Source organism: Prionailurus bengalensis, chromosome E1 (assembly GCF_016509475.1).
Source record: "Prionailurus bengalensis isolate Pbe53 chromosome E1, Fcat_Pben_1.1_paternal_pri, whole genome shotgun sequence".
NCBI classification, from domain to species: Eukaryota; Metazoa; Chordata; class Mammalia; order Carnivora; family Felidae; genus Prionailurus; species Prionailurus bengalensis.
The window spans coordinates 21,946,183-21,962,057 of NC_057347.1; the positions used below are offsets into that span (position 1 = coordinate 21,946,183).

Below are 15,875 nucleotides of genomic sequence, written 5' to 3' on the forward strand. Positions count from 1 at the left end.
TAGAGTGGAAAGACTCACAAGAATAGAAAACCTAGGGGAAAGCATTCCAGGCAGGTCCAAAAAGTAAGTAAGGTCTGGGAGCTGGGAAGAAGCATGGGGAACAGAAGGCTCAGGCCACGCCCCTTGGCAGGTGTTTTCCCAGAGTCCAAGCCCATTCCCCCTCCCACTGTGCACATGGGGATGTTCGCCCAAGCTCAAGCTCAGCCAGAAGCTCACTGCAGTGGGGAGCCAGGCCCAGAAGCAAGGACCCCACTTTGTTCTACTCTGCAACCGCCTTCCCGGCAACAGCTCTAGAAACTCAACAGTCCTCCCTGAAAACAGGGGTCCTGGACAAATCAGTGGACTTCAAGCCATATCTCTCTGGGCCTGAGTAGCAGAAGGAGGCACCAGTAGGTGACAAGAGGAGCCCTTGTCATCCATCAGAAGCTGGCTTTGATTGGTCTCAAGTACGAGACTTCCACATAAACCCGCCCGGAGGAAGACTTCTGCAGTTCAGTGGCAGTGATTATATGTAAACAGACCAGCTCTCTCTTCTGGTGCCGCCACTCACTTCCCACAAGACTTTGGGGCAAGTTACTTCATGTCTCCGCACCCCAGCATCTTCATCTGTAAATGGGCACGATGATAACGGTATACACCTCGTCAGGACTAGATACATCGCCCATGCAGAGCCCTCACACGGCGCTCTTTCTCTGGTTGCAGAGAAAGCCAGGCCCTGGAACAGCTCCTGGGAGCACTCACTATGGAGAGTGGTACCACGTCTGTCTTCCCACTTCCTCTCTGTGGCCTGGGCAGCTGGAAGGAAACAGTACCTGCCCTGCTGCAGCCACAGCTTCCTTCTTGAAATTCCTGGAAAACACTGGTAGCCAACCCCCAGCTCAGCAGATTCAGGAGCGCCCTGCATCTCAACTTGACCATGACGCGGCCCAGGCAGTCGTCCCTCTGGCGGCCCCTGCCCTCTCTGCTTCCTTATAAAAGGCAGGCAGGGCCACCAGCATTGCAGAGAGGCTGAGACCAGCCCAGAAAGTTCCAGATCTCACGTCCCAGCTCCCTGCGGTCATGAGGGTCTCCGCAGCGCTTCTGTGCCTGCTGCTGGCAGCTGCCGCCTTCAGCCTCCAGGCGCTGGCCCAGCCAGGTAAGCCCCTCTCTCCCTCCTTCCCGCCCTCTCTCCTTCTTTTCCTTTTCCTCTCCTTCTAGGAAGCCCAAAGCCAAAGTGTCCCACTTCTGAGCCTATCAGAGCCCTGGGAATCCTCAGAGCTTCACTTTAACATCTAATTTTAAAGACAGAAAGCTGAAGACCAAGCTGGGGACAGAGGGTCCTACACGTCCACCCCCAGCCATTGCAGAGCCAAGATAAAACGTAAGCTGTTCACCCCAAATCCAGGGCCTTTTTTTTTGACCCTGGCCGACCTTCACAAACTCGGCACATGGAGCGCCAGAGCCAGGACCTGTCACACTGGCCTGCCCCTGTCTGCAATGACGTGTCCACACCACGCAGCTGAGAAAACCTTGAGCCACATGGTCCAGGTCTCACCCCACCTCGGGGCTTCGGGCAGGAGCTCTGGACCTGGAGTGGATAAGATCCATTTCTGCCTCTTTCCTTTCCTGTCCCCAAAGATGCTTCCTGCCCTATTCAAGCTGAGAAAAACCTAGCGCCTCCGAAAAGGCTTTTTCTTTGTGACTTTATCTCTAGGTGCATTCAGTGCCCTGTTCCCTTGCTGTTTCACGTTTAACAATAAGAAGATCCCCTTGCCGAAGCTGACGACCTATCGAATCACCAGCAGCCACTGTCCCCAGACAGCTGTCATGTAGGTAGAAAAACGCTGCTCACCCGCTCCCTGACCCCACCCCACCCTACCCCACCTCATTCCCACATCCCCGCACCTGAAGTGCCACCCCAGAGGACAGGCATCAGACCAACCCGGGACCTTATACTCAGGGGGCACGATTTTACCAGACTGTGATTACACTGAAAACAGGCCCAGAGAGGGCTGTTTTCCCCCCCACACCCCCTCCCACCCCCGCTCCCCGAATGGGCTTGCAATCTCACAGTTGCTTTGTCTGATGCCAGGCCAGCTTCTCCGGGGCTTCTAAGAACAGCGACTACCTCCAGAGTCCCCTTCTTTCCACACACCCCCCCTCCCTCCTGTCCCAGGGAGGATCCCTCACCTGGAGCAGGTGGGCCACGCAGGGTTTAGAGCACAGTGAGTCCTCTCTGGATCTAACTGTGCAGCCCTCCTGCATCCACAGCTTCAGGACGAAGCTGGCCAAGGAGATCTGTGCTGACCCGAAGGAGAAATGGGTCCAGGAGTATGTGAAACAGCTCAGTCAAAAATCTCATGCCCTGAAGCCTTGAACTCGTCCAGCCACACTAAGACCAAGCCAGAGTGTGAGAAACGACGATTTATTCACCTCCAGCCTGCCCGGCTATACCCTGGACTAATTTTACTGTAATTTTCAAACAGGGTGCTTTCCATATTGTGACGCAAAAAAAAAAAAAAAAAAAAAAAGCACCAGGTCTTAAGTAATATTTATTTATTTATTTATTTATTTTTAATTTTTTTTTTCAACGTTTATTTATTTTTGGGACAGAGAGAGACAGAGCTTGAACGGGGGAGGGGCAGAGAGAGAGGGAGACACAGAATCGGAAACAGGCTCCAGGCTCTGAGCCATCAGCCCAGAGCCCGACACGGGGCTCGAACTCCCGGACCGCGAGATCGTGACCTGGCTGAAGTCGGACGCTTAACCGACTGCGCCACCCAGGCGCTCCATCTTAAGTAATATTTAATGTTATTTGAATTGCTGCCGGCCTTGGGGTTGTTTTTAATATTGGTGATCTTTTTTTAAAGCAAGGCCTTGAGCCAGCTGCTTCCTGTCATAAGCCCCAGTTCCTCGACCTATAAGCTGCCAGCAGTGGGTCTGTCTCTGCCTAACTCCCCAGCCATTGTATGGGCTTCCAGATCTTGGGTTGCTGAGATCCGGGGAGGGGAAGACCTTGCGAATGTGAAGTGTAGCTAACTAGGTTAGTGCAGAAAGGAGAAGGCCATTGGTAAGATTGTGGGCTTGTTGCAGAAAATACATTTTGTTTAAAAGCTTCTAAGGGTGTTTTCTTGGGGAAGCGGCACTTCCAACCAGTAGGGGGCGCTCCCAGGCGCATGTGGCTGGCGGAGGGCGCTGGAGGAATGCTGCCGACCTGGGGAGGCCCTCGCGAGGTTGGTGGCTGGCCGACCTGGGCTCATCGGAGTGTCGCAGAGGGCCTGGATCAGCAGCCCAGCATGTTCTAGAACAATTACTCCGGCCCCAACATCAGCTTCTAAATGGTCTCTCTGCCACCATGCCTCCCCGCTCCAAGCGGTCCTCAGAGTAATACAGACACTACGTGCACCTGACCTCCAGGGGAAAACGAAATGACCCGGTCCTAGTTGGTAGCGACCCTGAAGGATGCCAGAGCGCAGTCACGCCAAAGATTCTTCTAGAGGAAGCACAGGATGGAAAGGAAGGGAGAGGGGTTGGAGTTTGGGGTTCCGGGGACGAAAGAGGTAGAGTCCTTTAGAAAGGAAGGTTGAGGTGGGGCTGTAGAGGGATTGGAATATCAAGGGGCGGGCGGGCGGGCGGAGTTTGGAGTCTGTTCTGAAGGCAGGAGGGAGGGGCCAAAGGCCTCAAGAGCCATAGAGAGGGCAGAGGCATGCCAGGGTGGGTGGCCTGTGACCCTGGGCTGGGGGAGTTGGCAAAGGAGAGCTGAGAGCAACTTACTGCCCTGCGGTAGTCCTTACAAGAGAGGATGGGAGGAAGCAGGGCGGTCGTGGGGGCAGAAGGGAAGAGGCAGTTTAAGAAGAGTGGGCCAGACAGACACTGTGCTGCCAGGGAAAGGAGAGAAGCCTGTTTTAGAGCAGCCATGAGAACTCCCCTAAGGCCACTCCTTTAAGGGCGCCAACCCTGAGACCCAGAAGCCACATCCCTCCCTTGCTGTTCTCCCTGGAGTCCCACACTGCACCAGTCGGGGCCTGTGATTACCCCTTTGACAGGGACGGGGCCTCCGCTTCCCCTATGTGTCTACCTTGCATGCTGTGTCAGGCCGTCACTTGCCATCTTGGGACACACGGGAGAATTCTGGCCTGAGAGGCAGGAGCCCCAGGCTCTACCACCAGACCTGACCCTGACTTGCTGTGTATCCTCTGGCCTATCTCTGTCCCTCTCCAACCCTCAGTCACCTCATCTGTAGAATGGGCCTAGCAACATCTTACAGGCAGATGACCTCACAAGATCCCCTCCAGCTAGGGCAGCTGTGACTTTGGGAACCCCAACCCTGAGTTCCCGTTTTCTGCTTCACCGTGCCTTCCCCCCCATCCCAACGCTGCCAAACCTGGAAGCAGAGAATCTACATCACTGTCCTGAATTAATGTTCCCCCCAGGCCCCAAGAAAAGGCAGTCAGCTGAGACATGCAAGTCATTTATTGTCTCTGTTGATAAGAAGTCAATTCTGGCACCAACCAGTCTTCCCCATCCCCACCCACCTGACCCCTGGCCCCAGCTTCTCAGTGCCAAATCCCTGTGGGATCCAAGAAGCCCAGGGAGGCAGGAATTGAAGATTCTAGCATTTAAATATATAAAGTGCAACAACATAGCTTATTAAGACTGAGTCAACCCTCTACGACCTTGCAAAGCTGGGCAGAAGGACTGGCATAGGGTCAGGGGCTGAGGCGGGGGACAGGTGAAGCCATGCAGTCTTCAGAGTCCAGGATGGAAGGAAATCCACTCGTGTTTACTTTAGCAGGCATGGTTTCTTGGACTTTAAAGATTGATTAACCCATTGGGCTGTCGGCAAGACACAGGTCTCTCTGCCTCCCTTCAGCTTGATTCTGTGGGAAAAGAACAAAGGAGGAGCCGAATCACCTTGAGTTGCCCCCTGGGTGCCACACACAAGTCCCATCTCCCCCTACTTGCTGCTGGGTTCCCCTAAGCTTCTCTCTCTGGGCCTGTAAAATGAAATTGTGGCATAAGACCTGCGGCTTGTACACTGGAAAGAACTCCCAAACCTCGGGAAGAGCTTATTCAACTGAGTTTCTCCCTTTTCTGGAGAGTGTGATTTGTTGTATTAGGGCGGGGTAAGGGCTGCAGACACTCTGAGGATTAGCTAGTATGGAAATTTCCGTCCTAGACTATCTATGAGGGCCCTCGATCCAACGTTTCATGTGTCTGTGTCCATCTGGAACCCTCAGTCATTGCTTTAGATTCACTGTGTGTGTGTGTGTGTGTGTGTGTGTGTTTCTTTTCTAACCTGCCCACCTCTTTAACTTGGCTGTTGTCCAACCAAACTATAGACCAATTCTAACTTTAATTATCTGGGTGACCTCAGACAAATATCTCTACTTCCCTGAACTTCACTGTTCATGATAATGAAAATGGGTGCCCCAAAAGGGTTAGCCAAGATCATATACGTGAATGCTTTCTAGATACTGAAAAGCGGGGGAGGGGGGGGGTAAGCTACCTCAGTCTAACTTTCTAATGACCCTATGATGCGACTGTCATCTTAACTCCATTTCACAGATAAGGAGTGCAGAGGAGTGCCCAGACAATGAGGTGCAGAAGAGTTACCCGCCCAAGGCCAACCAAGATTATGGGTTGGCAAATCCCGAGGCAGGAAATAATTGTGACCCCCTCACTTTTCCCACTACACAGTAATTCCTGGAGCTTTTAAGCAGTCCCTTCTTCTGGACATAAAACATCAGGATATAATACTTGGCGCCTTGGAGTTCCAAGAAACCCAAGTCACTGTGGGAGTGCAGGGGCATCCCTCCTGGCACCTGCTAAGAAGCGCGGCGCTCCCCCTGGCGCCCATGCTGGGCTCTGCACACCTAGATCTTGGCGGCCTCGCTCCAGGTTCGGAAACCAGAATCTGGTGGAGCATCGCCATCTAGCGTCTGCCATTCTAATTCCAGGTGGGCTGATTTCTGGTCCCTGGAGGAGGGAGTCAGGAACTGACCCAGGGAAGGCCACTCACATTAGACTACTGCGGGAGCACGCGGAGCTGGTGTTTTTGTAACACTGGATTCTCTGCGAGGAAATCTTCTTCTCCACAAAAGTGAAGCAACAGTTGGAGGACGATATGTGCACTGGAAGAAAAACACACAAAAAAATGGTTTGCATCTATTTCTTAACCTGGACGTTGTTCCTTTTATCCAAGTGGTTAGAAACAAACAAACAAACAAACAAACAAAACCTTTTGGGACAGGCCCAGGCTTGGGGACTACATCCAGCCCAGTGCAGTGCTGTCTCATCAGCCACCTAGTTCTGTAGGTAGGCAGAGGGTCAGGACATTGGGGTTCAGATCCCAGCTCCCTCCAATCCAGCTGTGTGGCCTTGACCAAGATGAGCCCCCATCTGGGCCCCAGACTTCCCATCTGTCAAATAGGACTTTTTGGACTGATTTTTAAGAAGCTTCCAGTTCTGACATCCCACCATGAGTGCATGGTTCTGGCCCAATATTTGGGTTTAAGGGCTCAGGACTCCACATTCTGGGGGCCCAGTGAGCCTGGTGCACACAGGACAACTGTGGTCTATGGCTTTCGGTCAAGACTAGGAATGGTTCAAGGAGTTCAAACGGATGAGATGACCAGGGAAGAGCTTTCAGGAACTGAGATGCTCTCCACCCCCTCTCTAGAATGCCCTTTACCCAGGCCCTCAGCCCTGTCCAGGGTCCACCCCCAACTCTGCCACTTTACACACTCTTTGCCACCCCCCACCCCCCAAGAGACTCAAATTCCAATCCTGGCTCCTTCCTCCTCGTTTCATTGTCTACGCAGCGTTTTTCAAGTGCCTGGAATTAGGTCAGTCTTCTTTCCAGAGCCCCGAGGGCAAGCATTATCAATCCCATTTTGCGAGCAGGGAACGAAGAGTTTGAGAGGTAAAGTGACTGGCCTGAGTCACTGGGCCAACACTTGCCCGACAGTGACTAGCCACCCGTTCTAGTCTCGGTCCTGACTTTACACTCTGCCTGTTATCTGTTCCCCGGTAGAGGCAGGACCCAGTCCCTCCTCTGGGCCTCAGGCCTCCTGGCTTGCCTAAATAGCCTCAGAGCTCCCTGGATGAGGCAGGGCCTGCTTCGGCTGAGGCTGACAGCTGAGCTGTGGCGCTGGCCTCAACACCTTCTCCCTCCGGCCCCTTGCCCCTACCACATCCGAGTCCTCCATTCACCCTCTTCAGGAAGAATTCTTCCAGGAGGAGGGGAGACAGAGGCCTTGAGTTCAGGGTGAGCCCTGCCCACAAGCCCAGAGCACCCTCCCCAAGGAGGAGCGTAGTGACGCCAACCACACTCACTGCTCCTGCTGTCCGCCTCGCGCAGCCACATCCCAGCCAGCAGCAGGCACACCAGGGCCACGGTGATGAGCTTCATCCTGGGGGGTCTGGCTCAGACCTCCTTGCAGCGGTCTCGATGTGTCTGGTGAAGCTAAGAGCTCTTCCCTGGCCCATGCTGCGGGGCCCAGAGCTTTTATTCGATGACCTGAGTGGGGTTTCCCAGCCCCTGGTGCAGAGGTGGGGAAGTCACAGGGAGGAGAGACGCTTACTCACGCCCAGTGACCACATGGAACACTCCTTTCCCCACCTCTCCTAGGTAGTGTGCAAGGTATGGGGAAACTTCTCCGAGTGCAGGAGCAGATAAGGATCTTGAGAAAATGAGTAGGAGCCGTCCCAGCTGAGTGGGAAGTGGAGACAGGAGAAAGGAAGTTGCCTGTTTGTGGCTTCTCTGACCCCACATCCTTCTGGCCCGGGCCGGAGCGGCTGGCCCGGGACATGGTGGAGAGGAGGGCCGGGGCTGAGGCATACCTGTGTTTCAGCCCCGTTCTGCAGGAGAGAAGTTGCACAAACCCACATATCCCAAGTCACACGTGCGCTGCAAGGTGGAGAGAGTGACACACGTCCCGAGGGTGTGCCATGAGAGGTAAATCTGCTATGTCACGTGCCTGGCCCAGATCGTTGCCATTGCTATTTTTTCAATCACTCAACACTCCTCAACAGCTTGCTCTGCCCTAAATCCTCAGGGAGCCCCAGGAACGACAGCTACCGCTAACGGGTGGTGCCTCATCTTGACCTGGCTGCCCTTAGACTCACAGATTAACAAGTAAAAGCCACACAGTGTGAGGCCTGCCGTGGATGTGCCATCTGGAGGGGGACGGGAAGGACCAGGAACTGCACAAGGGCATCCAAAAGGCCGCCCAGGGGAATGTTCTTCACGCAGAGCTTCCTGCAGAAGGGCTGAAGTAGGAAGGGGCGTGCCAACAGAGGAAGGGGCTTGAGTAAGGACAGGGAGGCATGGGGGACCACACTCCTTGAGGGTGTGGGGGTAAGGAGAGTGGACTGAGTAGGGAAGTGGCAGGAGAGAGATGCGGCTGTGTAGCCACAGAGTGGCCAGGTCATGCCAGACACCGTGAGCAGTGCTTGGCACAAACAGCACATAGTAGTTGCTCCAGAAAAGGTCGCGGGGCCGAACCCATGTATTAAAACCATGAGGCCGACGTGCATTAAATAACCAGAGAGTGCTGGTGAGGCTGATATACTTTGCTCGTGCACCCTCTAGCTCAGAGATCTGCGTGGCTCCCCATTGTCATTTGGATGGAGCGCAGGTGCTCCCCTGGACATTCATGGCTCCTCGTGCTGTCTCCACATTTGAATATCTGTAATTCCCCCACATGCCACAAGTGTCCCTACTGCTAAGATCTTGCTCCTACTGGGACTTCCACCTGCAGGGCCGTCCTCACGGTCTCCCTCAGTGGGCTTTCTGCCCTTTTCAAATGCCACTGTCCCTGTATAGAGCCTCTGCCGTCCCCAGCAGATGGGCACTCGGCCTCCTTCAAAGCCTCCTGGATCACTCCCCCGAAGGTCTTATATCCCTGCCAGTCTCCCACCCCAGCCCTGTGTGTTCTCCAAACTAACACCTGGGTGGGAGTCCTGACAAGTTGGAATTGAATGGGCCCTCAAAGACCATCTGCAGCAGGCACTTTTAAAGCTTCCTGGGACAGCTTTTGAAAAAAATGCAAATACCAGAATCTGAATCAAAACTTGGTGCCTCTACATGTTGAAGGAAAAAAAAAAAAAAAACAAACCTCTGGGACATTCAGACACCAGAAAGATCACGGGCCCAGTATGGCTCCAGTAGGAGCCTCAGAAAGAGGAAACAGACTTGCCCAAGGTCATACTGAGAATTTGTTGTGGAGATGGGACAGCAGACGCTGAAGTCATCTGCTCATCTGAGCTCCATGCGTGGCCGCCTCTGAGAACACATTTCCAGCAAGGACCACAGCTAATGGCTGCTCTGCTCCATCAATTCCCCTCCATCCTGCCACCCAAAATGCCCTTGAAGTAGCAGAAATCACTAACCCACAGTTGCCTCTCTCTTATTCCCTTGGTCCTTACAGACTGATGCTTTTGGATTCCTCTCCCATCATTTTAGCAGAGTCTCCCTGGGGGAGAAGGGAGATAAAGGTATTGAACGTAACCATGTAATCCCAGGGCTCTCACTCACTTGGGGCCCGGAGAGAGGCTACCTTGCCACCCAGAAAATTCCTCCCTCTTCCCTTCCTCCCAGGCATGCTTCCTGGCCCACTCAAGAAAGGGACGGAAACTTACTTTCCCTTTTCCCCCTCCCTGTGGCCACCTCAAGCCCAGGGTGGGAAAAGAGGCACAGAAAGGCTTAATCATTCCCTCCGAGGAACATGGCATAGAGGTGCAACCCTTTCTTAGTTAGAAGCTTGCAACCAGGAAGTGCCTGCAGGAAGGCTTTCTTATCAGTTATCTTTTGTGAAATAGGTGCCCATTGACTGAGGATGGTTAGAGACCAGACAGAGCTCAGCTGGTGTGGATCTCTCACAAGTTCATTTCCACCAGGGGTGTCCAAGAGTGACCTTGAGTGGACTGCAGCCTGGCCCTGCCTGCTTGGTCTCCAGTCACATTTCTACCTGATCTTTGCCAACCAGGACATAGAAACCCACGGGGGAGGACTCATTTGCTACCACCACAGCTGCAGAAATACTGGCCCAGCTTTGTCCACCTCAGGGGCCCAGTCTTCTCCGTTCCCTCACTTAGGGAGGAAGCATACCGTGGATTCTAAGAGAACTGGGTCAGATCTCCGCCCTACCTCCTGTTAGCTGTGTGGCCTCAGGCAAGTAACTTAACACTTCTGAGCCTTCTTTCCATCCTTATGAAACCCACTGCCAGCTGGACGGGTACAAACTCCCCCCACTGTTTTGAAGACCGGCTCCCCAAACACCTTAACCCAGCTTTGTGCTATTTGAAGGAGCAAACGAGATTTCTCACCTGGTCTTGGAACAAGGGAGAAAGAAAGGAAGAGGGGGTGAAAAGGAAGGAGGAGAGGAAAAGAAAAGAAAGTTGAATCATTCATAACCATTGTGAGGCACCCACTATACACTAGGTCCTGGGGACACAGGGGACACAAGGCAGACACCGGCCCCGAGCCCCACGGGGAGCCTCACTCAGGGAGGCAGGTACGGAGAATTGTGGTAAGTTGTGGTAAATGTTCCAAAAGAGGCACAGTGTCCTGTGAGTTGCATCGTAGGTGGAAATCCTTCCCACGGGGCCTGACACATAGTGAAAGGTGCTCAGTAAAACCGCCCTCCTCTCCTCTTCTCCCCTCAATCCTGGACCTTCCGAGGTTCGTCACATGACCCCGGCAATGCCACCGCCTCCCCACCCAGGGCTGCTCCCCCAGTCCCTTCCCCTTCTAATCAGTGCTGCCCAACACCCAGGCAAGCTTGCTGTGGTCGACCCCGTGAGCACAGCGTCCCCTCTGGCCCCAGCCCTGCACCAGCCTCATGTCAGCAAGCACAAGGCCAGCCCAGGCAAGGTCCCCCCAGCACCCAAACGCCTTGGAACTCACAGCCTTGCCTGGTATTTTCCAGTGCCTCTTACACTCCGCCTAGGTCCCCTCGTCCCCTATTGCTCTCTAACACCCAGCACTTTCCTTCTTTTAAGGCAGTCTCTCTTATCTCCTTCTCAGTGACAATGTGAAGGAGACATTGAACTGCTCTCATAGCAACAGGCGAACCTCGGGGGCCCGAGGAATGTCACAGCGGGGACGATCGCCGGCTTTTCAACGTACAGCCACAGCCACTGAGCTCCTGGGCTTGACAAGAGCTCGCACTGCGGTGCCGGGGGGAAAGTGGGGGGGGGGGTGAGTACAGATGTCTTGGCTCCACTTACAAAGTCCTGCGCGATGTGGCCGACAGAGCGCCAGCTGCACGGCACTGTCACTGTTCTGCACACGCGCCAGGGGTTCACTGCCCCGCTGCCTGGGCCCCCTGTTCTGTCTCCAGCTGGCTCACTGCCCGCGGCTGTCCCACCTGAGCTCACGGGGTGAGCCGGGCTCGCTCCTCAGGGCAGGCGACTCTCACTGTCGTAACTGCCTGGCGGTCCACACACCTGCCGTATCTGGAAGCTCCTGGAGGGCAGGGTCCCTCCGTTGCGGGCTGCCTTTGATGCCCCAGTGCCCAACACAGGGCGCGTGTGCAGTGACTGTTTGCTGAAGGAGGAAGGAGAGGTCTTATCCGTATCATCGACCCCAGCCAGCGATGAGAAATGTTGGCCCTGGGCCTTATAGGAGCTGCACAGTTTGAGCAAGTGACAGAGCGAGGGTGGGGAGCTCCGGCCCCAGGGCTGTGCGTGTTTGTACCACCCCGTACTGTCTCCTGCCTCACGCACATGGATACGCATCAGGCTGTTTGCATCAGTGCTGCTGGCACTACTTCTTGGTGCCACATCTCAGTTCCTTATGTGTTCATTCATTCATTCATTCATCCATTCGTCGGGCAGACATCTTCAAGGACCCACTCTGTCAGCCCCTGTGCAGGCAGTCAGGTTTGGGAGGAGACCTGGCTGCCAGAACTAGAGCCTAGAGAGGGAAACAGACACGAAAACCAGTAAGCAGCACAGACAGGCTACAACTGCCATCATGCAAAAGCCACAGGCTGTGCACGCCCAGTCCGGCTGGGGTGCCGTGCGGCATTTCAACGGGGGCAGGGAGGGCGAAGGCAGCGTTTGCCAGGCGGGGGTGGACAGGACGGGTGCAGTGAGTTCTGGGGAGATGCCCGGTATCCACCCCCAGCTCTTCTGTGCTCCTGCTGGTGTGACTGACTTCTTTCAGGTTGCTCAACCTTGAGCCTCCCCCCCAAATCGGGATAATAATAATATCTGTAATAGGCTTGTATGAAAATAAATGTGACATATTTCTTAAGGGAAAATGAACAATTGCTTCACAACGATGGGTAGCCAGTGTGTAGGCTGGTGTTTCTAGAGCCTGGGGGAAACCATGTAGGCTGCAGGGAATGGCTGGGAGGGAAGCCAGCAGGACTGTAGGGGTTGGTTCCACAAGATCCTGTTTATGAGACTTGGGCCTTGGGACTTGACTCTATTGGCAGGAGAAGGTCTTAAGCAATCTTTTGTGCAGGAAAAAGGTGCAGCCAGATTTTTGGTTTGGACTGAAGGCTTTTGTTAGAGGCCAAAGGAAATAAGGAGCAGAAAAAGGCAGGAGGCCTGAAGGTTTGAACGGACCAGAAGGGGTGACAGGTGAGGAGGTTCCGTGTGACAATCAGGATATGAGGTCTCTGGGCTCTGCTGCTCATTTTCCATGGGACCTTGGGCGGGTCACTGCCTCTCTCTGGGCCTCAATTTCCTCACCTAAAACGTGAGAATGCTGACCTAAGTCGAGGACTCTTTCCCCACAAATGGGATTCATAATAGGGTCGTTTGGGAAGCTTTTATCAAAAGACACATGCTTGGGAGGGAGGGGTGTATTCTGAATCCAGGTCAACTGGAGGGTCTCGAAATGCCTCCCCAGGCAATCCAGCCCCACCGCTGCACCCCATCTGAAGCCCCTAGCCTGGATGGCCACTGAGACCCTCTCTGGTCTGGCATTTAATGGCTCTCCGAGTCTCCAAGTTCAGGCAGACTCCCACCTATCCCCCAAATAGCTCCCTCAAACACCCCCAGTGGAACTGGTCTTCGGATCAAGCCTGTTATGCTGGGGGGGGGGGGGGGGAGGACTTCTGGTGAGGAACCAGGGCAGCAGAGCCTCATTGGGCTAATGCTAGCCCCTGAGCCCTTTAAGACCACCCCCCACCCCGGACTCTAGGAGTCATGGGCTACATTTAAAATGCCTCATTTGGAACTTAGAAAGCACCCAGAAGTCAGAAGCTCAAAGAAGCCTGGGAGGCATGACATGGGCTTGGATCATAAACGTGTGGTAGACTCAGTTTCGTGGTCCCTGAGCTGTTTGACCCTGGATCAGAAATATCCACCTTGCAAAGTCCCCATGAGGATTCAAGGACTTGGCATGGGTCAGGTGTGCGCCACAGATAGCCTGGCACCCGGTGGAACGTTAGCCCTTTTGCCCTTCTCCCTCTGGGCCCCATTCCCCACAGAGCAGGGAAAACTCCTAGGAAGAATTGGGGTGGGTCACCTCACATTATGGATGAGGATCTGGAGGCTCTGAAAAGAAAAGTGAGATATTCCATGGGGACCCAGTGACAGAGGCCCAAAGACAGCCCCACCTCTCAACTGCCAGGTCAGGCTCTTCCTCTGTGATTTTCTGGCCTTGTGCTCATGCTCAAAGAGCTGTACTGTGGCCAAAGAGAGAAGGTGGGCATGATCAGGGCCCCTAAGATGCTGGAAAGCCCGCTGCCCACCTGGAGGCTGGGGCACGGTGCCAACTTTGCAGGGAATGGTGGAAAAAATGCCCCAGCACTTCCACCTTGCAGTGCAAAGATGCAGGGACAGGAAGTGGCAGCAATTTGACTCTATGCCCACCAAAACCAAGAAGGCCACTCATGATTCAGGTGACACACCCATAAACTTCTGGGAAAGCCCCCTGGGGAGCATTTCTCTTCCTGCGGTGGCAAGTGGACAGCCCGGGCCTCACCACGGCCCACCGCCCAATTCCCACTACATCCTGTGCCCAGAGCCCTGTGAACCCAGGCCAGCTCAGAGCTGGCCCTCCCCCAGGGGTGCTCCCATCACCAGGTCTGGCCCCCTGGGCTCCCGAGTGAGCAGAACTGACGACAGATTGTGCCCTGAGCCCAGACTCCTCATCCCTCAGAATGGGAGCCATGCCTCGGACGTGCTAGCCAGCAGAGCTCGGACATCCAGGTCTCCTCGTCTCCACCCCAATCCTCTACTGTGATGGAAAGAGCACTGGACATGGGGTCCAGACACCTGCATTCTAATCCAGGTTGCAATTTACTAGCACCTGGTCAATTCTAATCATCTTGAAGCTCTGAGGCATCATCTCTGAAGCTGGATTCACTATGCTCTGTCTTAGGAGGTTAATACGGACCCATGTGCAAAGGCCTCCAGCACAGAGCCTGACTCATCTATCGTGGTTTTGGGGAGCACTCTGTGTTTCCTCCCTCCCTGCTTGCTTTGTGTGAGGCATCTTCATAGCTGCTCTGAAGAGGCGATTTTAAACTGGCCAAGTCCTGTTTCTCCACTACCGCTGGCTCTTTGAGCTTTGTCAGAGGTGGGTGCATTTCAGGAGCCAAGTTCACATGGGGAGCATCTGAAGTCAGGGCTGCTGCCTGCCAGACGTAGCCAAAGTCCTCAGTCTGTGTGTCCCACCACCTGTGCCCATGGCCAGCATAGGTCACCTCATTTGCGGGGTCAAGTGCAAAATAAGGGATCCTTGTTCAAAAACGAAGCATGTCAAGATGGCAACAGCAGGGACCACACGGAAAGCATGCCACGAAATCTTCCCTGTCCCCGTCAGCCCTCTGGTTGTGTTTCTGCAGCATGTTGGATGGACATCTGTTGGTTTACCCCCTGGAATCTCCTCCAGCCCCCTCTGGGTCTCCTCTACCCAGGTTTGGAAGGTGACTTTCCCAAATCATATCATTATGGTTTTATTGTTCCAAAGTTCTCAATGTAAAGACATTTCCCAAATGAGCCAGAAGCATGTACTTCACTTCCCACAAGCATGTTCCGAGAGACACATTACCTTCAAGTCACAGCCCCAACTCCCCTGCAGCAGAGTCAAAAACCAGGACTACTGCCAGCAGCCAGATCTCACATGGCAGAGAAGGGACTGGGCAAAAGGGGCAGATGTGAAAATAGGTAGTATTCCTTCTGCTGATCTGAGGTCCATCCTGCCCACTATTTCCAGCTGGAGCTAGAAATCTCCACCAAAGACTTCTACCCAGATGTGATGTGATTCGGCCAGATGGAACACTTTGGGCACCCAGCATGTGCTAGGTGCTCATGAAAGGGATCTGTCAGCATTTCCCCTTGCCACCTTCACTGGACGGGCCCTTTGAGATCCAGGTGTGATAAAGCAGCTAGATGGCACTAAGCCCCCTACGCCCTCTTGCCCGTTCTCTTCTTGCACACAATCTTACCAGCATCTTCAAAAGGGAGAGGAAATGGGTAGTGTGGCTTTTGTCCCAGCTCTGCCGCTCTTAATCTCTGCCAACCTAAGTGTCCTTATCTAGAAGGATCCCAATCATCCCCTTGCTTAGCTGATCAGAGGTCATGAGCCCTGCAGGAGACAATGGCTGGGTACAATGGGTGTTTGGCAAAACAGATGGCTACCAAGCCTCGTGCCCCTCTACCATTACTGCCTCTCACTTGCGTCCTTCCCCAGCCAGACAGCTGCGATGTTTCATCCCTCCCGGCTCCAGTTCCTCCCCACCCACCTTTTCTTACACCACACATTGGACTCTGACCCTATGACATCATGGAAATTGCAGTGGCCAACTTTAGCCACCCATGACCTGCTTCTTGCTAAATGCAAGGCCCCGTTGGCTTTGTCTTGCCTGACCTCTTGGTACCCTTGACTGTGTTGACCCTTCCAGAAACTTCCTCTTGCCGTGGCTTCT

General features: G+C 54.1%; 2 protein-coding genes across 2 annotated transcripts; one reads left to right on the forward strand and one right to left on the reverse strand.

Moving 5' to 3' along the window:
* Window positions 1-959: 959 nt before the first annotated feature.
* Window positions 960-2,491, forward strand: LOC122484732 (C-C motif chemokine 13-like). The gene is made up of 3 exons (XM_043582679.1): window positions 960-1,135; window positions 1,694-1,808; window positions 2,251-2,491. The coding sequence occupies exons 1-3, from the start codon at window positions 1,060-1,062 to the stop codon at window positions 2,354-2,356; spliced, it is 297 nt and encodes a 98-aa protein (XP_043438614.1). The 5' UTR covers window positions 960-1,059; the 3' UTR covers window positions 2,357-2,491.
* A 2,042-nt stretch (window positions 2,492-4,533) lies between these two features.
* Window positions 4,534-7,625, reverse strand: CCL1 (C-C motif chemokine ligand 1). The gene is made up of 3 exons (XM_043582680.1): window positions 7,318-7,625; window positions 6,002-6,113; window positions 4,534-4,859 (listed from the first exon to the last, which is right to left on the reverse strand). Exons 1-3 carry the CDS (start codon window positions 7,391-7,393, stop codon window positions 4,763-4,765), a joined length of 285 nt encoding a protein of 94 aa, XP_043438615.1. The 5' UTR covers window positions 7,394-7,625; the 3' UTR covers window positions 4,534-4,762.
* Window positions 7,626-15,875: the final 8,250 nt, after the last annotated feature.